Source organism: Falco cherrug, chromosome 3 (assembly GCF_023634085.1).
Source record: "Falco cherrug isolate bFalChe1 chromosome 3, bFalChe1.pri, whole genome shotgun sequence".
Classification (NCBI taxonomy): Eukaryota; Metazoa; Chordata; class Aves; order Falconiformes; family Falconidae; genus Falco; species Falco cherrug.
The window spans coordinates 58866036-58893443 of record NC_073699.1 but is presented as its reverse complement, the minus strand read 5'-3'; the positions used below and the strand labels follow the sequence as shown (position 1 = coordinate 58893443).

At 43.6% G+C, this 27408-nt stretch overlaps 1 protein-coding gene across 4 annotated transcripts in view; it reads right to left on the bottom strand.

The window, feature by feature from the left end:
* The window catches only part of SMCHD1 (structural maintenance of chromosomes flexible hinge domain containing 1), a 91018-nt gene extending 73449 nt beyond the window's left edge, over positions 1 to 17569 (bottom strand). The window contains exons 1-3 of one of the 4 annotated variants that reach the window (XM_055704136.1): positions 17280 to 17569; positions 5660 to 5735; positions 5050 to 5211 (exon numbers count right to left, since the gene is read on the bottom strand). In XM_055704136.1, coding sequence (XP_055560111.1) covers positions 5050 to 5211; positions 5660 to 5735; positions 17280 to 17459 — 418 coding nt within the window. In that variant the 5' untranslated portion in view covers positions 17460 to 17569. Of the gene's footprint in view, positions 1 to 5049; positions 5212 to 5659; positions 5736 to 7224; positions 7324 to 7348; positions 7499 to 17279 lie in introns of those variants that run through there. The other 3 variants (XM_055704135.1, XM_014279348.3, XM_005438410.4) reach the window with 3 other exon arrangements.
* Between the last annotated feature and the right edge of the window lie 9839 nt (positions 17570 to 27408).

The following is a 27408-nucleotide window of genomic DNA, read 5'->3' as shown; positions in this document are numbered from 1 at the left end:
CAGTTAACATGAATCTGGCAAAGCTAACCATATTTCTACCTGCAACTTTTGAAACATACGCATTTACCTAAAAATGCTACTACCATCACACTTTTCCCTCTATGAGTTAGCATTAATGTCTTGTAAACGAACAATAATCCATAGCATCATAGAACAATCCTGGTTGGAAGGGACCTCAAGAGGTCATCTGGTTCAACCTTTCATGGGAAAGGGAGCCTAGAAGAAATTATCCAGCACCCTGTCCAATTGCATCTTGAAAACCTGCAGTGATGGTTGTTCCATGAATGGTTGTTCTCACTGTATAAAGTTTCTTTCTTCCATTATGATGAAACCTCTTCCCAGTGCAACTTGTATCCATTACCCCTTGTCTTCTTCATGTGGCTCCTTGTGAAGAAAGGGCCTCTGTTCTCTTTGTAGTTGCCCTTTAAGTACTGAAATACTGTGATGAAGTTTCCCCTGAGCCTTCCCTTTTCCAGGGAGAAAAGACCTAACTCCTTCAGTCTTTCCTCACCAGGCAGATTCTCCAACCCTTTGATCATCTCAGTGCTCTTCCTTTGGACCATTTCCAATCTGTCCCCATCTTTTTTAAACTGTGGGGACCCCAGAACTGGACACAGCACTCCAGGTGTGGCCTGACCAGTGCTAAGTGGGATGATGACATCTCCATCTCTGCTAGTAACACACCTGCAGATGCAGCCCGGGATCTGATTTGCCCTTGTTGCTGCAGCAGTGCTCTTGCTGACTCAACATTCAGCTTGCTGTCCACCAGGACCCCCCAAGCTGGCAAAGCTGCTGCCCAGCCACACAGACCCAAGCTTGTATTGGGCTCTTTGGTTATGTTGTCCCAGGTGCAAGACTTTGCACTTGTCTTTGTTAGAATTCATCAGTTCTTGCTTGCCCACTCTTCCAGCCTGTCCAGATCGCTTTGTAAGATGGTTTTCCCTTCCGATGTGTCCACCTCACCATCTAGTTTAGCATCAGCAGCGACACTGATAAAAGTCACACAAGAGAAGTATTTCATTCTACTATTTTTGTTCTTATTTCTCTTGTAGCCTCCATCATATATGGAAAACCACAGCTTTTTACAACAAATAACTTCAAAGTCCCTTGAACCTGAGATGAGAGTGGAGGAAGAAAAAATACATTTGCCAATAAAAAACAATCTGACAGGTAAAATTAGCAGAAAAGTCAAGCAGCTAGAGATCAGAGTAGCCTAAGATAAGATACTAACCAACTATCCCAGCTTAACCTCAGCATCCACAACATGCACCTCCCAGTAAGCCACAGCACATTTCAATGAAACACAACAGAGGAGCTAGCGGTATGATTTTACAGCATTTCATTTTCAGCAGAAAGAACTACTACTGCCCAGCTTGAAGATCTACCAGTGTGGCACAAATACAATGAGGAGGTATGGTATCTGCCAGCTTCATACGGTTACATTCTCCAAATAAACTGCCCCACTGTTGACAACTCTTTGCTATGAAATCAACAATCTTACGTGCATGAAGAGCAGAGGGAATAAAAAAGCTCTATATATCAAGAAAAGGAAAATGTAGGTTTGACACACACAAACCACCCTGATCCATCCACCAATCCTTATTTATCTACACCTTTGCAGCTTTCTCTTTTTTACTTTACACCCTTTTGGTACTTTGTTCCTCTGTTACAAGTTCTTGCCTTTGGTGAGCGTTTTCAGTAGTTGCCCTGGATGTCTCACAACAGCTGGTTGATCTCCAAAGATTACATCCTCAAAGAATAAAAGGAGTTCGCTCCACTGTGTAGAAACCCAAGTACATGTGGCAGAAGGCCAGAATTAACAAATAAGACTCCTGACCAAGTTCAAATGCTGATGGGAAGTGCACATAAGGCTGAAGAGGGGATGGGGTACCTAGGAGGAATACAGAGATACTGTCAAAAGTGCTGAACAACCAGTCAAGAGTAGTCACTATTCCTCTCTATCCAGTCCTTATGAGACTGCACTCTGAATACTGGGTCCACCGTTAGGTTTCTCTGAAAGAGACACTGAAATACTGAAGTGTGTCCAGAGGAGTCCTCCACATCATCAGAGGTCTTGAGCACCCAACATGCAACGAGAGGCTTGCTGAGGGAACTGGGATTGTTCAGACTTTAGAAGAGAAGGCTAAGGGAGACCTTAGTGCTGTCTTATTGCTAGAAGGGTGCAAAGATAAAGCCAGATTCTTTTCAGAGGTGTACAGTGATAGAACAGGAAGCAACGGACAAAAGATGGAACATGGAAAAATTAATTAGACAAAGATGTATTTATTTTATAATCAAATAGTAGAACGGGCTACAGGTTGTGGAATTTCTGCTCCTTCGAGATACTCAAAACTCAACTGGACCTGTCCAGCCACCTGGACTTTGCTTTGAGCAGCAGTTAGATGGCATGACCTCCAGAGATGTCTTTTGACCTAAATTATTCTAGGATGCCATATAATAGTTCCACATGTCCAAGATCAACCAATATTTCCCTGGAAAGTCCTTGGATGGCTACTACAGATAACAGTTACCATACACAGGCCTTCATTTTCAACAACATCAGGTTCAGCCATCAATTCAGTGTCACAAGGAAATGAAGTAGTAATTAGCCTTCCTTTACAAAAGTCTTGAGCTGAGCTAGAGAGGCAGAAGCATCAAGCTCAATTTAAGAAACATACATAGACAAGGAATGCTTAGGCTAGTTTGCACTGCTATACCTCAGTTTTGTTTTTACTTTTTGAACAAAATTAGTAACAGCCTTAGTCAAGCAGAACCAAATGTATATGCCTGGAAAAATGAACTCCTGAGATCCATGATTAGCATAGAAAAAGTGAACAAGAGATAACGGACTCCTAGAATGGTTTAGGTCAGAAGGGACCTTCAAAGTTCATGTAGTTCCAACCAACCTGCCATGGGCAGGGGCATCAAGTAGATCATGTTACTCAAAGCCCCATCTAACCTGACCTTGAATGTTTCCATGGATGGGAAATCTACCATCACTGGGCAACCTCTTCCAGTGCCTTACCACCCTCATAGTGAAGATTTTCTTCCTTTTGTCCAATCTAGACCTACCCTCTTTCCGTTTAAAACCATTACCCCATGTCCTCTTAACACAGCCTTTGATAAAAGTTTTCTCTCTACTGTTCTTATAAACGCCCTTTAGGTACTGAAAGGCCACCAAAAGGTTTCTCTGGAGTCTTGTCTTCTCCAGGCTGAACAACCTCAACTCTCTCAGCCTGTCTTCATAGGACAGATGTTCATGCACTCTGATCATTTTCATGGCACTCCTTTGGACTTGCTCTAATGGGTCCATGTCTGTTTTTTGCTGGGGATCCCAGAGCTGGATGCAGCACTCCAGGCGGGGTCTCACGAGAGTAGAAGGGAAGTATCACATCCTTCAACCCGCTGGTCACGCTACTTCCTATGCAGCCCAGGATATTATTTGGTTTCTGGTCTGCAAGTGCCTGTTGCTGACTCACATCCAATTTTTGATTGACCAGAATCCCCAAGTCGGCCTCTGCAGGGCTGCTCTCAAGCCATTCAGTCCCAGTCTGCACTGATACTGGTGATTGCTCTGAGCCAGCTGCATGATCTTGCACTTGGCCCTGTTGAACTTCATGAGGTTCACACTGGCCCACTTCTCAAGCCTGTGAAAGTCCCTCTGGATGGCATCCCTTCCCTCATGTGTATCAACTGCACCACTCTGCTTGGTGTCACCGGCAAACCCTCTGAGGATGCACTCAATCCCACTGTGTCATTGATGAAGATACTAAATAGTACTGGTCTCAGTACAGACCCTTGAGGAACACCACTTGTTAGTGTTCCTCATTTGGACATGGAGCCATTGACTGCAAGTCTCTGGATACACCCATCCAGCCAATTTCTTACCTGTTGAACAGTTCATCCGTCAAACCCGTAACTCTCCAATTTAGCTACAAAGATGTTGTGTGGGACCATACCAAAGGACTTACAGAAGGCCAGACAGATGACATCAGTTGTTCTTCCCTTATCCATGACAGTCACTCCATAGTAGAAGGCCACTGGTTTAGTCAGGCATGCTTTCCTCTTGGTGAAGCCATGCTGGATGTCTCTAAACACCTCCCTGTCCATATGACTTGACATAGCTTCCAGGAGGACCAGTTGCATGACCTTACTGGGTACTGAGTCAAGGCTGAGTCATCCACAGTACCCAGAGTCCTCCTTTTTAAGAATGGGTGTGACGTTACTCTCTTTCCAGCCACTGAAGATTTTGCCTGACTGACATGACTTTCCAAATATCATGGAAAGTGGCTTAGTGGCTACATCTGCCAGTTCCCTCTAGACCCAAGGATGCATCTCATCAGGTCCCAAGGGACTTGTACATTCAGGTTACTCAGACACTCTTGAACCTGATTGTCTTCTACGAAGAGAGGGACTTCATTCCCACAGTCCCTGCCTCTAGATTAAGGGACTTGAGATTAAGTGGGAAGAACAACTGCAGTGAAAACCGAGGAAAAAAAATTTAGTACTCCAGTCTTTCCCATGTCAGTTGTCACTAGGTCCCCCCCTTTCATTTATTGGGGTGGTGGTGTACAATTTATTTTGTCCTCCTTCTCTACCGTACCCATAGAAACCCTTGTTATTATTCTTCTCATCCCTTACCAAATTTAGCTCCAGCTGTGCCTTAGCTTTCCTGATCCCATTCCTACATTCCCAGGCAATATCCCTATATTATTCCCAAGATGTGTGCCCCTGCTTCCACTGCCTATGCATTTCCCTCTTGTGTTTTAGTTTGACCAAGAGTTCCTTTCTCAGCCACGCTAGTCTCCTGCCTTCCCTGCCTGATTTCTTGCACACAGGAATCAATAGTTCTTGTGCTCTAAGAAGAAAAAAGTCTTTAAATAGCTGCCAGCTTGCTTCTGCTCCTTTATTCCTCAGGGCTGTTAATTTTTCTTTTCTAGGCAAGACTATGGGTTTTTTCACCAGCTGTAACTAAAAAGTTAAATTGCTCATAATCACATTGCATTCATATAGACATCATTTACACAAGATTATTTGGCAAGTACTTACGCAAAGGATTTTGCCCTTCACTGGCATAGTACTCATACATGCCGCTTTTAACAAGTGTATCATAGTGGGGCAGGAAGTCAATTCGCTCCTTGGTTGCCAAAAGCAGCATTTGGTCAACTGACTGTAGCAGATACAAAGTAACTCCATCTTGAACAAGTTGGCCTGTAGTGAACACGAAATACAAAGTATACTGAAGAGCATTGCACCAGGCAACTCCTGCTCTCAAAGCCAGTTCAGGTTTAGCCTCAAGTAATCTATTTTCCTAGACATGTACCAGTCAGCATCCCAGCAACATTTAATTTAAAATCTTTGCACATTTCCAAGCTTAGTAATGCAAGTTCTCCCAGGTGATATATATTTACATGTATTTTTCCCCTATCATTTACAGAATTTGTGATGGAAGATAAAAAAATAACCTTGTATAACTGTCATCATTACTAATGAGTTGTTGTTAAAAACTTGCTCGTGAAAGGCAAATTTGCACCAATTCTTGGAAAACTACTCTAAGATTTGTACTACAAGTTAATTATTGCACATCATAAACAATCATGTGGTCTTTACAATCAATATAAGACATATCCGTATTTATTTTGCCATCTAAGATACTCACTGAAGGTGTGTTCTGTAATCTCCTTCCTGTTTGTTGTGGTGATAACAAAGTTTTCATCAGTAGCTATGCCAAATGCCTACAAAAAATTGGATGCTATTCAGTTATGATAATTAAGTACTCCATAAAGTATTCATATATATATATATATAAAACCCCTGTCTTTCTAGTCATTTTGCCACAAACTACTGAGATTTAACCAAGTATTTTTCTTGTATTAACTCAGAACACAGTTAATTCTAGAACTTCACTTTACTTGCTTTCTCAACTCAGCCAAAACTGCCTGTATGAGAGCAGTTTGGTTTTTTACCTGCTTAAAATATATCCTAGAGAGAAATATCAATTTTAAGGAGGAGGAACCGTCTTATGGGTAATCACCCTGAGGGCTGAAGAATGAGACTGAACAGCACTTCAGACTGTGCAACTACAACAGCAATAGTCATGATTTAGAGGGTGACCCATATTTAATCGCAGTCTTTTGACATGTTCAACCAACCAAAGCTTCTTAGTGTTGGATACACATTTAAGTCTTTCTTCTTCAATTATATGACATATTTAAAGAGAAAAAAACAAAGATTTCTTTTAGAAAATTCATTACCATTAAAACACTTAAGTATATTCTTCTAAACCTAAACAATCTTCACCACTTTGCTGCCTCCAACTTTTCAGTAAGTTTCTGTAGCTTTGGACTTTTTCTCCTGCTTTCTACATACATTTATATGCCCCTACACCTGCCCTTATTTTTGCATCCTGACATCTAACACTGACCTCTTTCTCAAAAAAATAAATATCTGTATTTTTCTTGTGCCTTTCCAGATCTTTGAAACTTAAGTAAAAGTCAACTCTGGTCATACCTAACTCCATCAACCCCTTCAGTCCTGCAGTCATGACTCCAACAGGTGCTTTCTGCACTTTTAGTCAAGATTCTTCCCTGAAGCTCCTGCATTCCCTGTTGCAGTCTGCCCTCATCATTTTCCACACCTCTTGCTCTCCATCCCTAGTACTCAGATTCACAAAAATATTTTTAAAACATTGCTTTAAGTTTCATTAGAAGTCTGCTTTCCATCCTTCAGTTACTTTCTCCCTATCCTTCAGTTACTTTCTCCCTAGCTGCAACTATGTTAAATAGACAGTAACTATCAACAAAATTGTCAAATTTCTCATAGCACTTGGTGCAAGTGAAACAAATGGAGATAGCAGGAAGAGACTAGTGTACAGACTTAAGAGTCTGGAGTAATTATTACTTTTTAACTTCTACATTCAGATTACTTCAATTTAAGCTCTCACATTACACAAATTTCCACATGGCAAACCTGCACAGAAAAAAAAATAAAATTGCTCAGAGCAAGAAAAATAAGCAATAAAAAACATGGCAACTAGAAAACTAACATCCTGCTGTACCATTCGAGGTTAACGGTCAATACAGAATAACTGGAGAGTTTCACACGTGAAAGCAAGGATAAGCATCTTCCCCCCCCCCCCCCCAGGCATAATTACAGTTTCCCAGTTTTCTTTACCTCCCAAAAGCTCTTCCACCCTCAAAACCTTAGGAAGAATGCAGTATTTACTTTAAGGCAGCAAGAAGTTACAATGAAGTAGTGCATGCACAAGACAGCAGTCTGCTAACTGAGCGGAGGCAGCTCCTCCTTCTGGTCCTTCCCACATTCCAGGCTGAGCCTCAACTAAACCTACCGCAACAGCCTTGCAGGCAGAGCTACACCTGCATTTCTTGGGGGAGCCCAGCATTACTGCGTCTACTTGCAGCAGGTCCTTTCCACTTAGCAACAAATGGCTGCCATTTCGAGATAAGCTACTGGGCAGGTTCATGGACCAAGTCTGGCAGTCCTAACTACAGATAACCTGTTTTTCTTGTCTGTGCCAGAATTTAAGAGGCAGCACCCCTTCTAAACTTTGGTCGACTTTTGGAAAATTTCTCAGTTTGAAAGCTTCACTTGTATATGAGACCTATTTGTTTTACTTCCTTCCTCTCTCTGTCCTACACTCTTAGTTATCCCAGCCCCTGCCTCTTCCTACTATGCCATGTAGAAGTGAGGTGGCAGCACAGTTGTCCCATTACATGGATGTGGTCTTCAGGAAGGTGAACTGGTCATTCCTGAATAAAAGTGAACCTAGTGGGTAATTTACTTGAACAGTTGATGATGTTTCATTTAATTCTGACAATGTTTGGTCAAGTTTTTAATTTCTCACTAAGATTCTTGCATGTAAGAGACATGGCATCTTCTGTTGATTTGATATAAAATTCAGGTTTCACTGGCATTGTGCCCTTTTTCAAATAAGCACTTAAGATGCACCCAATTCTTGACTTCAGAAAACTCACACAACATTCAGATTATAAATCTGTTGGTTATTCTTTTTCAAATTGTCTAGATGCACAATCATGTCTAGCTTCTGATGTCATCAAAATCTTGACAAGTACAATAGAATCACTATACTTAGAAAATGCCTCTGCACATTCACAGTGAAAGCACGTTCGAAGGTTATTGTGTTAAAACAGCTAGGCAGAAAGCTTTTGGTTTTTTGGATACAAAAGAACAAGACTTTGGGGAAAAAAGAGAGGCAACCTCCAAATTAATCCACAACCTAGGTGAAAAAAAATGAATAATAATTGTATGTTCTCTAAAAACAGACATCAAAAGTCTGTACCAAAAGTACATCAAAAGTCAAGGATTCCTACGCTATTGGTTACATACGACACTATGTGCAAACACAAAAGTCAAAATGTTACAAAGATGAACAGCTGTATGCACACCAAAAGAGAAAAAAGCTACCTAAAAGCTAAAAAGTATAGATGATGAACCAAATTTTTGAATAATCTGGGAAAACACCCATAGCTGTTTAGTAAAAGCCATTCAATTTGTTTGCTAAGGTACATTTGAAGGTGTGGTGAGTTACACTGCAGGGTTTTGGCGCCAGAGAGCTGTAGGGGTGACCAGTGCAGGAGGAGGCCATGAATTGCCCTGAGCAAGACACAGTCAGTGCCAGATAGTGCTCAAACTGATGGAGCAGCCCACTGCATGCCAAAATTTCAACCAGAAGGGCACATGGTGCTTCTGCTCAAACATACTGGGGAAGAAATAAATGAGATCATGGAGAAGCCACAGAGAAGACACTGCTTGTGACAGACAAATGGAAAGGATGTGCTCCATGCTAGCGCAGGGATGGCCCCGAAGGTGCTGGGGCCCATGGTAGATCCATGTCAGGGCAGGGAATTTCCCTGCTCTGTCCTCCTATTCCCACAGGGCTGTGACCTTTGGACAAGCCACCAGAGCAGAAGAAAACTGGTAAAGAGCAGCACAGGAAACCCTGCACGTGGCCACCCTGACCTCTTGTACTGCCTGTTGCCTAACCAAAGGAATTGGGCTTGACTGAGCGTTGTGCACAGGATGAACAAGGGAAGCTTAGACTAGGAATGGGGGGAGAGAGACGTATGACAGATTAGCTTCCCCCCCCAATCAATAATCAAAAGTTTGTGTTAATTTACAGTCAGTTAAATTAAGAAAAATTCCCTGAGTCAAGCCTGTTTTGCCACAGCAGGATGTCAGTCATTTTACCTATGAAGTGATACATTAGCCAAAAAGCTGTCTTTGTTCAAACAAAAGAAATGCATTCTTTATAAACTGGAGGCTCAGTCTGGAGCGCTGCCTATATTTCATGATACATAAATAAAGCTAATATCTCTCAATTTGTTGGTGGATGTTTATGACACGAGATCAAGATAATGCTATAAGAGCTTAAAACAGCCAAACAAATGCCAGATGCCCAAGAAGCTTTCAGTGAAACAATTTACAGGTACAATGTATGACAGCATGAATGAACTGTAATCTTTCTAACCCTGAAATCTGAACCAAGAAGCAAGGTTCAATTTATATACTTGCTTCAGTTGCAGGTTTTCTTTATAAACTAAAAAACCCCCAAAACTCTCAAAACAGAACACAAGCCCACAAATCACAGACAACTCCTCAGCAGCTAAGACTCCTTCCCAAGAGGCCTCAGTTTCTTTTCGCTTTCACATATGAGCACATAAGCACCAAAGCAAATTTTGCTGCTATTTGATGTGAACGCACACTGTGAGGCTTACCTGGCTAGTAACCCAACTAGAACACTTCACATGAAGTCAGCATAGATTTCACCTCTAGATCTACCATCTATTTTTGTTCAACAACCAAACGTTCAACTTCACGTGCATACCACCACAGCTTGCAATAACATGGATAGGCTTGAAGTAGTAAGTGAAGTAACACAATGTAAGCACAGAATCACTGGTCTGCTTCCAGTGGTCCTCCAAGGCTATTACCATGAGCTAGTAATTTCTGGTGCTGACTTTTCAAACTGAAGGAATGAACAGTCTCACACGTGACTGACACAAAATAGTGAAACCAAAAAACAGTATCTTTAGAGAAAACATTTAACCCCTTGCAATCCAAACTTTTCCAACACAAACAGTTGATCCCTACAACAAGCAACTTCCATACGTTTAAAAATTCTCTGCCTCCTCCTCCTATAGTAACCGTTCCCAGCAGGCAGATGCACAAGAATGTTGTAAAGAATGTGCTTCAGAGCTTGGTGAGGTAACCAAGGGATAACAGAGAATTAACAGCCATGCAGCTGCCTTCCACAATGTGGCACCTAGCTCCGAAATAGTTTTCTGGCTAATATAACTGTATTGCCAGTGCAAACCTCTTAAACGGGACCTGAACTGTATTAGTTAAATGGACAGCATTGAAAATGCCATTGACAGATTTCTTTACGTTACAGCTGCTCATTTTCACAAGACTTATCAACACAACTCAGCTACTTAATGTGATAAAAAGCAATACAGCTTTACTTGGAGTATTTCACTCCTTTGCAGGAACTTGTTCAGGAATCTAAAAAAGAAACCTAAATACCACATACAAACTCTAAGAGGCCTGCAGCCTTCTGTAACTTTGTATGCGATTAACTCAATGTCCCATGCTATTTGCTAATTTTTCACCTAAAGATACACATTTATCAGTTAGCTATACTGCTTTATGTCACATTTAAAATTATCAGTTCAGATTTAGAGAAAACCTCTTAGATCAACAAATTAATGAAACTATAAGGAAAAAGGATTTTATTCTCAAATCACAGATTTTCAAACCAAGAACTGTCTTTCAGTAGTGCTTGTGGATACTGAGATATTTGTATCATCTCAGTTATTCATACAACTACATAACACTAAAGTCATTCACACAAATCAGCAAATACAAAACCTAAGTTATAAGCAGATAGAGCGGAGACAAAAACTTTGCTGGAAGTTGAGAACAACCGAATGTAACTCATAAGAGTGCTAATTAAATAAACTTTTCCAGTCCACTGTTGGGTCAGCTAGCCTCAACATGACAATAACCTGCTGAGGATCTGGTAGCAAAGATCTGGTACTGAGCACTCATGGCAGCAGAGCAAGTATGATAACAATAATCTTTAATCATAATCTGAACGAGCTTGCCTAATGTCAGAGCACATGATATACACAGATATACACAGAGTATATGATCTTTGGACACCAACAGAAAGGGGATCCAAAAGTGTCTAGAAAAGCAGTTGTATTCGAAGAAACACAGAAATTATTTCTAAGCATTTCTTGGAGCTCAAAGCAAAGAGCTGTATATTACAGAAACAAAAGAACACCCAGTAGCCCTTTTCTTCTGGGCACATGGTCACTAGAGACAACCTACAAACAAAACCCGGTAGTGAACACCAGTGTTCTGAAACATTTTCCAGCCATCCTTTATTGATGGAGTCATCTCCATCTAATGAACTAATTACAGAAGATGACATTTGCAGAACTTTTATGTGTCATCTTCTCTTGTCCTACCTAAAAGCTTCACTACTTTCAGAAGTTCAGTTGATACACTTCTAAATATTTACAAAAAGATACCATGAAAAGGTGTTAGGATGTGAACAGATGGTTCAACAGAAACACTAAGAACACTGCTGCCTGTCACATGATCCAGTAATAGAAGAAGTTTTTATGCAGTACCTTAAAGTAAAGCTTTACGGTAATTTTGGTGGAAAAACGGGGACAAGAAGAGAGGGACATTGCATCACAAGAAGCCATATAACTCATTGTTCTGGACAAGATTTCATAGATCTAGGTAACTCACACATCTTTTCAAGATTTGCAAGACTTAACAAGTAGAAAGAAGCTGGGCACCCTAGAATTCATGCAAAGAGCACGCGGTCATCACTAGACTTGTTCGGAGTCTAGACAAATACTTTCACAGACCTTCATAAGCTACTGTGTCTAAAAGCACAACCACAAATATTAACGAGTGCAGCTATCAGCCAAAATTTTGACATCAACTCCATACAGTTTCCACCATGAAAATACTTTGTATGGCATCACTTTAGTTAAAATTACAAGAATTCCAAAGCCACTCTTCAAAAGCAAAAAGTATTTGGTCACACCTAAGAAGGTGCACCTGGGTAACTAATGCTGAGGGAATGCAGATACTCTGCATTTGACCATACTGCCAGCACTCAGATTTGAGCAGGAACTTAAGAACAACAAAGCTTCCAAATCAGTAAGCACATAGTAAGATAGTAACTAAGTGCACAAAGGTATGCAAACTGCATCTTTCTTCCCACAGAAATGTCAGTAACAAACATGACAATACACAAGCATTCCAGTGAAGCCTGAAATACAATACAAGTTTTGGAAAAAAACTCACAATATTGTTGCATCTTACACTTACCTTACAGTACCTCCAACAGTTTATTTAAGAATCAAGGAAAAACTTGTTTCCTGCACACATGTAATGTTTACAAATCTATTTTTACTTTCCAATTATACAGAATCTTGGGAAGTGAGTAAATGAACATAGGTTCATAATATAAAAATATAATTATTGCAAGATGGATTGATTTCATCATTAAGAATGGAAGTACTTTTATTGAGCAAATTTATCAGAACAGTTATCTCAGGAAATAATCTGAATACCTCAAATACATTTAAGAGTTACCCTCTGGTGCTACAAACACCAGAAGTTGCTAATATCTTTTCACTGATCTCAAATAATTTCATTAGACATTATTCATTAGGCACTGGCAAGCAAATATTCACAAAAAAAATATTTACACTTATTTCTTGAGTTTCCACCACAGCTATGCTTCTTCTCCATATTCCCTCAATGAACATCCTTTTTTGCTTCTTAGCTTACTGATATACTGGCAAGATCATCTGTTTAAATACTAGGTAGACTGTTAGGATACAATGGGAATCTCAACAAAAGATGTGACAAAAGATCAAAAGCAAAATATTTTGGTTTATTGCCATGTCTGAATTTTGAGTATTTACTTGAATTACAGTTATTTACTTTCCATACAAATTACAGATCTATACTTCCTATATATTTCTTCAAACAAGGAGGTCACAACAATGATGAAGTTTCATAAGAATTAAAGCAGCATTTAGCAACGCGTTCAATTCCCATTTAAGTAGTAACACCAGCTCTCCTCAGACTGGTACTTCACCTCAAAGCCTCCCAAAACCCCCTTCACACATAGCAAAACTTCTGTGCTGTTTTCAACACAGATACTTTTCTGCTTTAAAAGGACTATGACTTCTCTTAAGTGCCTGGAAGGATTCCTATGAGCTTAGCAGCAAACTGGAATGCACCAGCTTCACCGTGTACCTGGACAATGTGAGCAAAAGATCTAGGAAAAGCTGCCAACAAAGTTTAGCTCCATTCTGCTCACTGCAGGTAAGTATTTTCCAGTTATATGCTCAACATCAGGACAAGCAGTGGGGCATATATCTAATACAAGACAACAGCAAGGTGTACAAGCAATAGCAATCCCAAGAAGAGATAAAACTCCATATTTAATTCACTTATTCACTTAAACTTCATGGTTCTGTGGACTGAAGTTACATGACTCTGCCACATACGCTTGACAGTGCTCAAATGGAATAATCAAGCACATAGATCATTGTTTATTAGGAGGTTTCTGCTTTAATATTAAAAAAAAACCCACTAAAAAAAAACAACAACACAACTTACACACACACACACACACTCAGAAGGAAAGGCTAATTTCTCAGTATATAAAGCTACATCCAACCACACTGCCATGCATGAACTTGTTAAGGGGCAGTGAAAAAATTTCACAAGGTGACAGCTATTTGCTTCCAAAACAAAAAACCCCAGTCTCAAAAATTAATAAAGACTATTTTAGTAATAATGGAGTAACATTTTATATGACTACAGAGAGGCCACGAATCACTCCTAGATCAACCTCTCAGTGGCCGAATCTCTTGTTCTCAAGAATCAGTTATTTTACTACACAAACAGGAAAACAGCACCCTAAGACCATGCCTTCAGGCATTCAAGTTATTTTCAGCTCAGAATCATCAGATACTGCCATCAGGTTTAACTTCATTATTTATTCACATTTACATTCTCCTTTGACTCCTACACATCTAGTTATATCCAAAGGAATTCTCTTACATCACAGGAAGTTTTTCACAGCAGGAACAGTTCCAATAGCTTAGTATTTCTGGCGCCCTTGCCAGAAATTACCACCCCCACAGCCTGCTGGCAGACAGGAAAACATACACACACCTTCGCTACTACAGTAGAATCATTCAGTTGCATGATGAACTGCCAGTGAAAGTTGATTTAAAGCTGAGCCTGTAGTGAGGCTGAGCCACCAGACAGGATACTCATGGAAACAACCCTACTAGATATGCAGCATTTGCCTGATCAAGCACTCAGATGGTATCTAGTAGCTTTAATTGGAAAAAAGCAAGTACAACATTCCACTTCATCTCTGAACAGTTCAAAACTTGCTTATTAAAATAATCTTTCTTCCTGAACTTTCATCACTTCTCTGACACATTTTCAGCACCATGAAGTGGGGAAAGGCTGTTCCACTCAGGTGCCTAATGCGTTCACCATGTTTTTTCCTGGAAGTAGTTAGCAGCAACTTTCAAGATACCAGAAATCCAGCACTTTGGAGTACAACACACTGAGAAACACAAATGCACAAAGCTCCCAGAGGTATCAAGATGCCAGATCATTCTTCAAGAAGCCTAATGAGAACCTGTACACTGCGGGTGTGGGAGACATCAAACTTCCTGGACCTCAGCCTGCATACTTTTCACTGTACCAGCACTTACTGGTCTTGTCAAACCGTCTGTCCCAGCACACTTTCAGAGTTAGATGCCCCACATATAATGAAATCTCTTAGGCACAGAGAGTCACCAACTGAAATTAGATGCCTCTGACTGAACTCACAGATAGTCAACACGATACCGGTGAAGGCCTTTCTCTAAGGGAATGATCATGTGAGCTTCATGTTGCACAAGTTCATAAAAGCACTGACTATTATCCTTAACACCCCAAAACAGCCACCAGGACTGGCAACAGAGATTATGGTGTCGACATGGTAAGAAACTATACTTAAAATTTTACTGTCACAGGCACCAAATCCAAACACATCAAGCTCTGCTTTGCAGTGCCAGACTTCTCAAATGCTATGTTGCACATCTGAGCAGTCTGGCTACTGGCATTAAAGTACCGACCTCACAATGTCAGTATGTTTTTAAGATAAGAAAACTCTAAAGCTGTTTGTACCCAAGATTTGCTACATCTTGTGATTACGGCTTATTTCTGTACCAGACTGCAAATATGCCAAATGCTCAGTGAACTACTGAACACCATGAGGATGCGTAGAAACAGAAGTCACTGGAGTGCACAGCATATATAAAAAAAGCCACGAAAAGAAAGACTCCCTTGTCTGTGACAAGTTGCAAATCAGTGTTAACCTCAGCCCATCAATTAATTACAAAAGCTAAGAAAAAAGATGGGTTAATCATCAACGTATTTTCCCTGAATACTGAAAATATGAAGTATCTTTGCAATTCATCCACTAGACACAGTTGAGATGGGATCCATTAAGGCAACTCTTGGAGGAAATCACATAATACTCATATTTCCTCATAGGAGACACCAACCCTACAATGATGCACCATTAAATAGGAAGTTGGTCCTTACAAGGCCATGAACCCACCCCACTAACTTCTCAGAATGTTACACTGCACTGCATAGAGCAGGGGTCCTCAAACTACAACCTGCGGGCTGGATACGGCCCCCCAGCGTCCTCAATCCGGCCCCCGGTATTTACAGAACCCCCCTGCCCAGGGTTGGGCGGGGGGGGAGAAACCAAGCAGCCGCAGATGGCTGCCTGCCACTTCATCTGCGCGCTGGCCCCCTGGTTAAAAAGTTTGAGGACCCCTGGCACAGAGTGTACCGATTTCTTTATTTCACTCAGTTACTTGTTTCTTCCAGTCTTCTGAACTTTAGGGCTGCTGATCAGATCAATGGATGCGCTAACACTCCATAGCCATGTTACTGCCGAGTAACAGACTTGGCACCTCTAATGGAATATGAATATGCCATTTTGAAGACTGAAGCAGAACTGTGCAAGGAGGCAGTCATGTGTGACAGCTACTCCTGCGGACATTGATAACTCAAAGCTTACGTGGCAGTAGGAAACCATTACATGAAACTCTATCCAGACATAGAACAAGTGAAGCAAATTCCCCCAAGAATTTACATCCTAGACAACAAAGTGCAAATTACACTGGATAAAGAAACTAAGACAGGATGTTTTATCAGACTAAATCAGCGCATAGTTGACAGCTGATTTTCCTGTGCGCTTCACAATATAAAACACACGCAGGCAACGAGCAGCTTTATAGCATTTATTACTCCCTCAGAAAACTAAACCATGGCGGGAAGTGAGCGATGCCTACTGGTATCACTAACAAACTAAAGCAAACCGCCGGCGCGCAGAAGGCGACCTCTACCGCCAGGAGGCCTGAAGACAGGGAAAGTTCTCGCTGCTCGTAACGAACGCAAAGGGGACTGACAGGGTACGCGAGCCCGCAAAGACCCGGCCAGGGAAAGCATTCGAACGGCTGCCACGGCCGCCGGCTCCGCAGAGAGGCAGTTACGGGGCTCAGGGCGGGAAGCGAACGGCGCTCATCGCCGCCGCCGCCAGCAGAGCCCCCGCCGGTCCGGCCCCCGCCGCGCTGCACCGTGCCCGAGGACGCGGCTCCGCGCCGCCGCCGCCAGCTCCCCGCGCGAGGGAGCTCGCGAGCCGCCCGCGCTCTTCCCGCCCGCCGCCAGGGGCAGCTCCCGCCGCCGCCCCGCACGGCCGTTGGCGGCGCGGCGGGCCCGGAGCCCGGGGGAAGGGGACGCCAAGGCAGCGGGCGCGACCCCTCCTCGACGTCCGTCCGCCCGTCCCGGCAAGAAAGTTCGGGGCAGGGAGGCGGGCGCGGCCCGCGCCCCCCGCCGGCAGGCGGAAGAGGCGGCCTCTCCCTTCCGCCCGCGGCCGCCCAACGGCCCCCGGCCGGGGCCGGGCCCCCCTCGCACGTGAGGCGGCGGCACGTGCCGGTCAACCCCCGGCGCCGCGAGGCCCGGCCGCGCACACGGGCGGGTGGAACGTCGGCGGCGACTGTTAGCGCCCCTCGGCCGCGCCTGCCCCCGCCGCCGGGGGGGAGCGTTAACGGCGCGGCCGGCCCCGCCGTCCCGCCCGCCGCCGTCGCCCTTGCCGCGACCCCCCCCGCCCCCTGCACCTGGCAGACGGCATTGCGGAAGCCGCGGTAGCTGTCCTTGCCGTAGCTAAGCACTTTCTCGTCGGGGTCCGCCTGCTCCTGGCGCCGGTCGAAGAGAAACACGGTGCGGTCGCTGCTGCCGCGAGGCGTCAGCGACACCGGCCTGCAAGCTCCGCGGCTGCCTCCCGCCGCTGCTGCCATGTTGGGAAACCGCGGAGACGGGGAACCGTCCCGTAGTGATAATGGCGGCAACGGCGGTACCTACTGCCTGGCCCGCGAGCTCCCCCGCCTGGCGCTGCCCGGCGCGCGCGCGGAAGCCCCGGCTGGGGAAGGGGGGAGGAGCCAGGCGGGCGGCCCGGAAAGGGACGGCGGGGGCGGGGCGCGGGCTGCAAGCGAAAGCGCTCCTCAGCGCCGCGACCTCGGAACGAGTTCCCGCCCAACGTGTTACGTCACTTCCCTCGCCGCGGGGCGGGGCGGGGCGCATTTGGGGCGCGGCGCTGCAGCTGCAGGCGTGGCGCAGGCGTGGCGCAGGCGTGGCGCAGGCGTGGCGCAGGCGTGGCGCAGGCGTGGCGCAGGCGTGGCGCAGGCGAGTGGGCCCGCGTGCTGCGCCCGAGCCGGCTGCGACGGTTGACGCGCCTGAGGCCGCCGCCCGCTGCCGTTTCCGCGGGGCGCGGTGAGGGTGGCCGTCGCCTGGCGGGCGCTTGGAGGCCTAGTTCGTCTGCCTTAAAACAAACCGGGCGATCGAGATCCATGAGCCGTTGGTTATTCTTTTTGGTCTTTAATGCGTGAAGCACTTTCCTCCTCTGAAGGAATGAGTTGGTGTAGTGTCTTCAGTCTTAAATTTAAGACTTCAATTAAAAAATGTATTTAAAACGTGAAACGCGGTAAAGTTCTTGAGTATTTTTGTATGTGCAGGACCCAAATGACTTTTCTTGTGCCACTATAGAGGAGCAGTAGGAGTAGAGTAGCAGCAAAGCTGCCGTTGACATAAAATCATTCAAGAAATACAGTCTTTACCCTCTTTAAGCACCAGCAAAACATTGTTATCAGGAAACTCAGGATCTTTTGATGTGTTACTCAATGTAGGGTAAACTAACAACTTTTCCTCTGTCGTAATAGGGACATAATTGGGGCATACTTCATAAACGAGCTTGGAGAAAGAAATTCAAAAATTGTGATTTATGCGTCAGGGTTTTTGGAAGGTGCAGCTAATGCTCCTGAGGTGGTTAACTCAGAGGAACAATGTGTTCTCAGTTTTGTGTGTTCTTGTCATACTTGCAGTTCATTCTTCCCTGCTGTGTTCTTACATGGAGTTTATGCATAGTCTTCCAGTACTGTCAGTTGTGTGTAACAGTTAAAAGAGTTGCCTCAGTATTTGCTGTCATTTCTGAGAGACGCCTCTGGTCTAAGAATACATAAATGTTGTTAAGTGGCAACATTTTTATTTGTAGTCCCTCTTTAATTCGAGGGTGACATTTTCACTGTGATATAACTGCTTGTACAGCTTGAGATCTAGAAGACATATATGGCTGGACACTTTGATCTTTGACCTTCAGGCCCTCTAAAAAGATTATACACACGTACACCCCCCCAGTTGTAAATTAATTACTTTCAAGCTTTCTTGGTGCAAAATTGCATGTTCATTGAGCTCTCATTTAGTAGTGCTCAAGGGGTACATAGGGTGTAGTCTTCTTACCATAAGAATACAAAACGAAACAGAAAACTGTCCAAAGGAATACAGTCCTCCTCCTATGTACTCTGCCCTGCTTGTCTAGAAAAGGCATGAACAGGAATGCTCGGAAGAGTGCAGCTGCTTCTTTTTTAAGGACACTTAGCTTTGAAAGGGAAGAATTGCGATGGCATGTGGGGGAAGTTTGTACAACAGTCGAATTGGTGAATAGCAGAAAAAAACCCAAACAGAAAAAAAAATGCAAGAGCAGAGGTTCATGGTGACTTGCGGAAACATCTCACAACCCGTGGAAGGTTGTAAAGCGGGTCAGGGGGATCGTTCCTCCTAACTTGCACGCCTAGTTCAACTCACGGTGCACATTCGTACACTTAAGTTGGTTAGTTCTGACCGAAGTCTGCGCCTCCTAACTCATTACTGGCCAGTTTCTTTCCCGCTCCGATGTAAAGGTACAGCTCTTTATTAATCATTATGCGTGCTCCCCGCGCGGGGCATCTGCTCCCCTCGCGGGGGCCACTTGACGAGGAGGTCGCGATCTCCCACTACCACAATTACCTTTACCCTTCTTTTACGCATACTCCTAGTATCCTTGAGTCTTACTTCTTCAACCATTCGTTTCTTTTCACAGTTAGCATGTCTTTGTCAGAAGGCTCCTTATCCCTGAGCTCATCTGCATCAGTGCTAACAGCCCCCTCCTCGGACAATGGGGCTCCTGCCTGCCTACTGATGGTTCCCATTGTCGGTGCCATTCCTACTTGCGGCAGAGTTTGAGGTCTTGTGACAGAGTTTTAGGTTTCTTGCTACATTATTTTCCGTATCGGTGCAGTTACACGATAAGAAAGGAAATTGCGTAGTGGAACTGAGCACTCTGGAGTTTTGTGAGAACAAAGAGCATTTCTACTACCCGGTTAACAGATGAAGGATCTCATGAGAGTTTTTATACAGGCTATGACTCAGAGCCCCTCTAAGCGGTGACTTGATGAAATTTGGAAGGATGTATCAAACCTCTTTATGAGTTCGTTAAACAGATTTTTGTTTTCCAGCGTATTTGTAAAGTATTTCTGGACTTGAGATAGCACTTCCATTTTAGAATGCTAACTGCTTCGGGGAAAAAAACCTGGTGAATTATTGCATCTGATTTCAAAATGAATACACCAAGCGGGTGAGGATGGTTCTAACTGAAATGCAGGCACTTCACTTGCATGGAAATAAGGTCCTCGTTATTCAGCCCATCTGCAAGCTGGCTTAAAGAGTGCCTGCAGTTGCAAAGTTCTAATTCTGCATTATGAAGTATTTTGTTCTATATATACTCTATAACTGAGTAATCCATTTCAGTTCTTATGGAGAATAACTTCCTTTGCTGGAAAAAGGAAAATTGCTTATATTGATCTGCTGGATTTTAAAGTCATATATCATGTTATTTTTCAACAGTAATAGTAGCAGTCGAGTTACCAATAATTTGTTCATCTTGCCATTTGATATTTCAGATGATGCTTAGGAATGTGGATTTTTTGTGTGTGTGAGAATGTGTTTACTATTATGTCCTGCTATTACCAAAAATCATAACCAAGAAAACTCTCTAGACCGAATGATAATTTAGAAAGCTGATTGGTTTATTGCAACACTGGGTGCATGGGGGATTTTTCCTCCTAACATGTACATTGCGCTACTCGAGGGTATACACTATATACCTATATATATATATAGTAGAGTATTTGCATATTCATAGAACATTGCATATTCATTTTCATTCACACAGGATTGGTTACACGTTTCTTGCTTCTAATGCAAATTAGTGCACATCCTCGGAGACGGCGCTATTGAAGCTTTTTACTAACTATGCAGGTGGGATTTTGCCCTCTTTCGTGGGGGGGGGGGGGGGAGTGGAGGTGGGGGGGAACTATTTGAGTTGCAAGTCATGATCTTCCACTACCACAATTACTTCTGTCGTGCTTTCAACTAATGTTCCATTAGTGTTTGTGGATAGCGACACTTTCTCAGCTCACCTCCTCTTGTGGCCAGAATTTCCTCACTTGAAAGCTTCTTTTGCATGACTTATCTTAGTGTTCTTTTCACTGTCTGTTGTTTCCCGACCTTGTGACATCAGCAAAAGAGTGGAGGATTGTTCTTTCTTCATTCTAACTAAATTGTTTAAGTCTTTGGTATCACTACTTGTATCTAATTTTTTCATTCGAGGAATAAATTAAGTATCTGCTTTCTTTGTATTAAGGGAGAATATGAACTAAGTTCCAGCACTGGACATTTTTAGGTGGTAAGTATTTTCTAGAAATGTAATGAAAATCAGTGTCTTCACTCGAATAAAGCACACAGCCCTTCTAGTAGGTGCAGTGGTACAGTCTATTGCGTGATGCTGGATGCTACTGCCTATGTATGCTTAGTAGGTACAAAACTACAAATTCAGAGTTCTCTAACAAAAAGTGCTGCTCTTCCTTAAGGTAATAAAGGTTTTGTATCTAAGAAGAGGAGGCTGTGGCATCTTGCATTTAGAACTCCACAGACCTTTAACATGGCCCCTTACAGAAAGTACCTCAGTGAGAACCCCAGAGGTATGAAACAAAGTGACATCACTAGAACTGCTGAGGTGCAAACCAGCAGCATCATTACTCATAAAACTGAGAGACAGAAATCATAGAATAGGAACAAACAGTAAATTGTCATCATAATGTGCAAGCAGAGGTAGATGTGGAGAAGTGGGTTACTGAAGTGCTGTCTAGTTTGGGGGGGGGGTGTTTTTGTTGTTTTTTCCATTTACTTCTCAGTAACTTGAAAAAAATGAATGAGCAACTAAAGTGACAAAATTTGTGAAACACAGTCCAGATAATCAAGTTGAGAGGACTGTAAAGACAGTCCATGGTTCTGAGATATCTGACCAACGTGATAACAGATTATTTTTTTTTTAAATCGAGGGCAATACAGGGAGGAGGGGGAGGGACAAAGAACCATTCATTCACCCTCCTATGGTCCAAATTAACTCTGTCAGCTGGGCTTTGTGAGTAAAACTCATGTAAATTCTTACTGTTCATTGTGTACTTTGTTAACAAAAATACAATCTGACATACTGATTTAAAATCTAATGAAATAATGTCTCCGATGACTACAGATAGCTAATTGTGGAAAGTGTGCCTAACATAATTGGGATTTCTGAACTAAGAAATTATGGTTAAAAGTATAAAAATAGGAAAGATAATCCAGAATTTCCAATCTATCTTATAAAGCAAGAAGAATAGACATGTAGTTGTATTAAAAAACATGCAGAACTAATAGGAAAGTATACTTTTCATAAAACATTTCACTGAACTGTGAAATGTTTTCACATAATGAGATTTAATGATTCAGTGACATTTCAAAACCATTTTTTCTTTGTACGAATACAAAGGAGATAAAGAGCTAGAAAGAATAAATAAAGAAATTATTACCATGAGACATACAAAATCCAAATATTACTGAGTAGGAAGAGTTTAAGTTGGAAAACAAATAATCCCATATCTGATCATTGTTGAGTTTTTTGCATTGTTTTCCAGAGCCATATTTGGAAGGATATCAGACTAGATGTGTTACCAAAATCTCGGAATGAAGAACTTATCGACACCAATGTGATATAGTTAAGCAGACACTTCTTTATTGACGGCCGGGTGCATGAGTGAGTCCTCTCACAATCAACGCACACCAAGTCTCAAAATCAGACACCATATATAGAAGTTACTCATACATATTCATTAAATATTCATGCATAATCATAATATTTCCTGTAAATCATTAACATATTCTCCTCCCATATCCGATTCTGTGCAGTAGAACTTAGAAAGGTCCAGAAATGGGTCTGGGGTATGATTTGGGTAGGTGGTATATGAGTCGGTGGTCGCGATCTCCCCCTGCCGGAATTACCTTTTACTAAAGTTCACGGTTTCTTGGCAGGTAACTACAAGCTGTTCCAGTCGACTCTCCCCAGTTTCCATTCATCTTATATTCTGACATTTCAATACACTTTCTACATACAGAAGACTAGTCAAATACAAAGAAACCTTTCAAACCCTAAATTTATTACCTAAGTTTTAACAATGATTCTAGCCCATTCTTCTGGCCTTGGTACGAGACTATACAGAGGATCTCATAGCAGCTTTTACTATATAAGTTTCATTAAAATATATTTCTTATCCTTCTGTATTTCTATTCTATAAAATGATTTTATAAAATAAAATAATCAATCAAATAAAGTCAATCAATCTTAACTTATTTGCAAATCTGTAACAGATGGATACTTGTAGGATTTAGCCTGGTAGCTCTCCTAGGACTGTTGCAGAACTCTTTGGGGGAAAATGTGGCAATACCAGGCCTCTGCGAAAAGCGAACTGCGAACTAGCAAGAAAAGCTTTCCATTCATCCACTAGGGACAAATGGCTGCAGCCAAAAGAGCAGTGGTCATGAAATAAGTTTGATAGCAATACACTGCATCTTGTGAATACCAGAGTCACATCTCTCATGGGAAATGAATGAGGACGGACCAAACCTTAAATATGTTCTTCCCCTGAAAGACGAAGAAACAGGAATGATTCTTGAATGAGTACATGAAAACATGTATCTGAGAAATACATGTTGGGAGAAAACAGTTCTTCATTTGTGGAAAAGCTGTTGGAGTATAAGATTAATGTCTTCAAGCATTAATATTTTAATAGAATACTGCTGCTGTTATGCTTGCAAAGTTTTTTTTTTAAGACCATGTCTGAAGAACTCCCTCTAACCGCACTCTTACAAGTCATAAGACTAGTCATTTGGCTAACTGGGAGGTCCCAGATGACTGGAGGATAGCCAATGTGACATCCATCTACAACAATGGCAGGAAGGAGGATCCAGGGAACTACAGGCCTGTCAGCCTGACCTCGGTGCCAGGGCAGGTTATGGAGCAGGTCATCCTGAACACCATCACGTGGCATGTCAGGACACCCAGGGGATCAGGCCCAGCCAGCGTGGGGTTATGAAAGGCAGGTCCTGCTTGATGAACCTGATCTCCTTCTATTAAAAGGTGACCTACCTATAGCGGATGAGGGAAAGGCCGTGGATGTGTCTCCCTGGACCTTAGTAGAGCCCTTGACACCGTCTCCCACAGCATCCTCCTGGAGAAACTGGGTGCCCATGGCTTGGGCAGGTGTACTCTGTGCTGGGTTAAAAGCTGGCTGGCTGGCCGAGCCCAGCTGGTGGTGAATGGAGTCACATCCAGCCGGGGACTGGTCACAAGTGGTGTTCCCCAGGGCTCAGTGCTGGGGCCAGTGCTGTTTAGTATCTTTATCGATGATCTGGACAAGGGGTTCGAGTGCCCCCTCAGTAAGTTTGCAGGTGACACCAAGTTGTGGGGGAGGGTTGATCTGCCGGAGGGCAGGCAGGCTCTGCAGAGGGATCTGGACGGGCTGGACCGATGGGCCGAGGCCAGTTGTATGAGGTTCCACAAGGCTCAGTGCCGGGTCCTGGCCTTGGGTTACAACAACTTCATGTAGCACTAAGGCTTGGGGCAGAGCGGCTGGGAAGCTGCCTGGGGGGTGGGAAAGGACCTGAACATGAGCCAGCAGCGTGTCCAGGTGGCCAAGAAGGCCAACAGCATCCTGGCTTGTATCCAAAATAGTGTGGCCAGCAGGACTAGGGCAGTGATCGTCAGTCCGTCCCCCTCCCCGTCCCCCCCGCCCCGTACTGGTGAGGCCACACCTCAAATACTGGGTTCAGTTTTGGGCCCCTCACTATGAGAAAGACATTGCGGTACTGGAGTGTGTCCAGAGAAGGGCAACAAAGCTGGTGAAGGGTGTGGAGCACAAGTCTTATGGGGAGTGGCTGAGGGAACTGGGGTTGTTTACCCTGGAGAAGAGATGCAGGGGAGACCTATTGCTCTCTACAACTACCTGAAAGGAGGCTGTAACAAGGAGGGTGTTGGTGTCTTCTTCTAAGTAAGAAGTGATAGGGCAAGATGAAATGGCCTCGATTTGTGCCAGGGGAGGTTTAGATTGGATATAGGAAAAATTTCTTCACTGAAAGGATGGTGAAGCATTGGAACAGGCTGCCCAGGGAGGTGGCAGAGTCACTATCCCTGGAGGTGTTTAAAACGTGTAGATGCGGTGCTTAGGGACGTGGTTTAGTGATGGGACTTGGCAGTGCTGGGTTAACAGACTTGATGCTTTTAAAGGTCTTTTCCAACCTAAATGATTCTGTAAAGAATCATTCTGTCCTGTAAGAGGTGTAAGAAATAGGAAAACATCGTAAGTATGTTGTCACAGAAGAAGTCCTACTACATATGTGGGACATTACACTTTTCAATTCAAGTTGATATTGATTTGATATTACTTGCTTTTTCTCTGGAAGACTGCTTCCTCCTTTTACTCTTCCTATCACCTTGGCTTTTAGTACTTTCCCCTTACCCTGGCTGCTTTCTCCTGAACCATCAGGGAGCGCCTTCATCACCAGCTCAAGTAGCAGTGGCACCATGGAGTCCAAGCCAATGGGGCCAGGCAAGACCAGTTGACTGCTTAGTCATTTAGATGTCTAAATGGCAAGGCATCGCCCCATACTCCAGATTTTGAGATGGTGTCACAGTAACCAATTGGCCTGGTTTTCACACTGTGGGCAACTTTTTCTGTAAGCATGCGTCACAATTTCTGCTGTAGCACATGCAGAAGAGCTAGGGTTTAAAGAGCTTTTAGGCTAAGCATTTGTGTGCTCAGCACCTACTATAAAATGCCTGAAGACTATCTTCTGGGTAATCAGGCAGGTGAGATGTAGTAGCAGGGATGTGGCGATGCGGAAGATCACGTGTTGTGACGGAAACGTAGGAACTAAGTAGAAAACCACCCACGAAGGGGCTGGCTCTGTTACTTGTATATAAGTGCCTGTATCTTTCAATAAACTGCCATTTAGCCTTCCTCTCCATGAGAGTCTGAGAGCTGATGGTCCCTCAGGTGCGGCGCTGAGGTTTGGACATGTCATAAGCTACATCAAGTGGTGACCCTGACGTCATCCTGGGAGGCAGCGCGCTGGATGACACTGGACCTCCGGAGGGGCAATGAAGCCAGAAAAAGATGTTGATGTTGATTCCGTGGTACAGGTATTGAGAAAAGGGGTGAAGGAGGCAGGGGAAAAATGCCCGCGGAAAGATATAACGGAAATCATCCTATGGATGAAGGGCAGAGGGTTGATTGTTAACCCACAAGATATTATGTGTTGTGAACTGTGGGAAAAATTTGAACAAGAAATTTGGGAATCTGAGAAAACGGGCACGACGGCGTGGGGTTCAACCTGGGGTAAGATATGTTGTGCTATGAAAAAAGCCCGTGAACAGGCTCAAATATGGGCTGCGAAATATGGGAGCATCTATGTTTGGTACGGAGCGTCCTCGGCTTCCGGGAATACGTCGGGAATCGCAGGTGGGCACTTCAATAGCAGGGGACTCTAAACCTCCTAGTCCTCCTCCTAGTCCACCGGGTAATCTACCGGACAGCCAACCATCAGAAAGAAAGACGGAATGCTATCCGGTAGAAAATAAGAATGCAAAGCGGGAACAAAAGAACTTACACCCAACAGATGACTTGGCAAATTTAATGCGGAGATTAAAAGTTGAGGAACAAGAACAGCAGGAAAGGGGTAAGGCAAAAGAAAGTAGCGTGCGGGATAGAGAACATAAAGGACGGTTGGCAGAGTTAGAAAAGGAGCAAGGACAGAAGGAAAAGGATTGGATATCAGCAAAATGGTTACAGGAGGCTATTAGGCAAGGCGAAGACAGATTGCGCAGAATAGACAAAGCAGGGGATAACACCCAAACATGGTGCCAGCGAGAACAGCCGCCGAGTTATTTGGACGTGGCAATTCCCCCTTCATCTAGTTCAGATGAAGAGGAGGACTCAAAAAAGTGTGATAACGCAGCCAGCAATGAACTACCTGACGTAGACTGGTTGCCTAGGCACATCAGCCCAAGGGGAGCGAGATCAAGGACACACTCAGCACTGCTAGATAAGGAAGACAAGGGTACAGTCTATCGAACTAACAAAGGGAGGACTTTAACCGACATACAACAGGGAAAAGGAGGGATCCGAAGTTTTTTAGCACTGCTACTGGTTTTGGTGTCCTTGGTCAACGGTGACTGCCCGTACAACTGGACACTGATACAACTTCAAGAATCGCAAATACTACAATCTATAGTGACTCTGGGTGCTCCCTCCTTCAATGTCACGGTCTGTCAGCTGATGGGCCCAGATCTACTGGACGGTTGGCGAGCCCCAAATTGTGCTAGTAACAGTAGCAGATGGGACACTGGGGGTAGGAATACATATTGGTGCCCAAGTTCAAATCCCGGTAGAAGTTATTGTAATTCCCGTGGTTATTTTTATTGTGCCTACTGGGGTTGCAAAACTATTGCCACAGCATGGACTTCGAGTCAACCTGATAGATTTCTTATGGTAATGTGAGGTC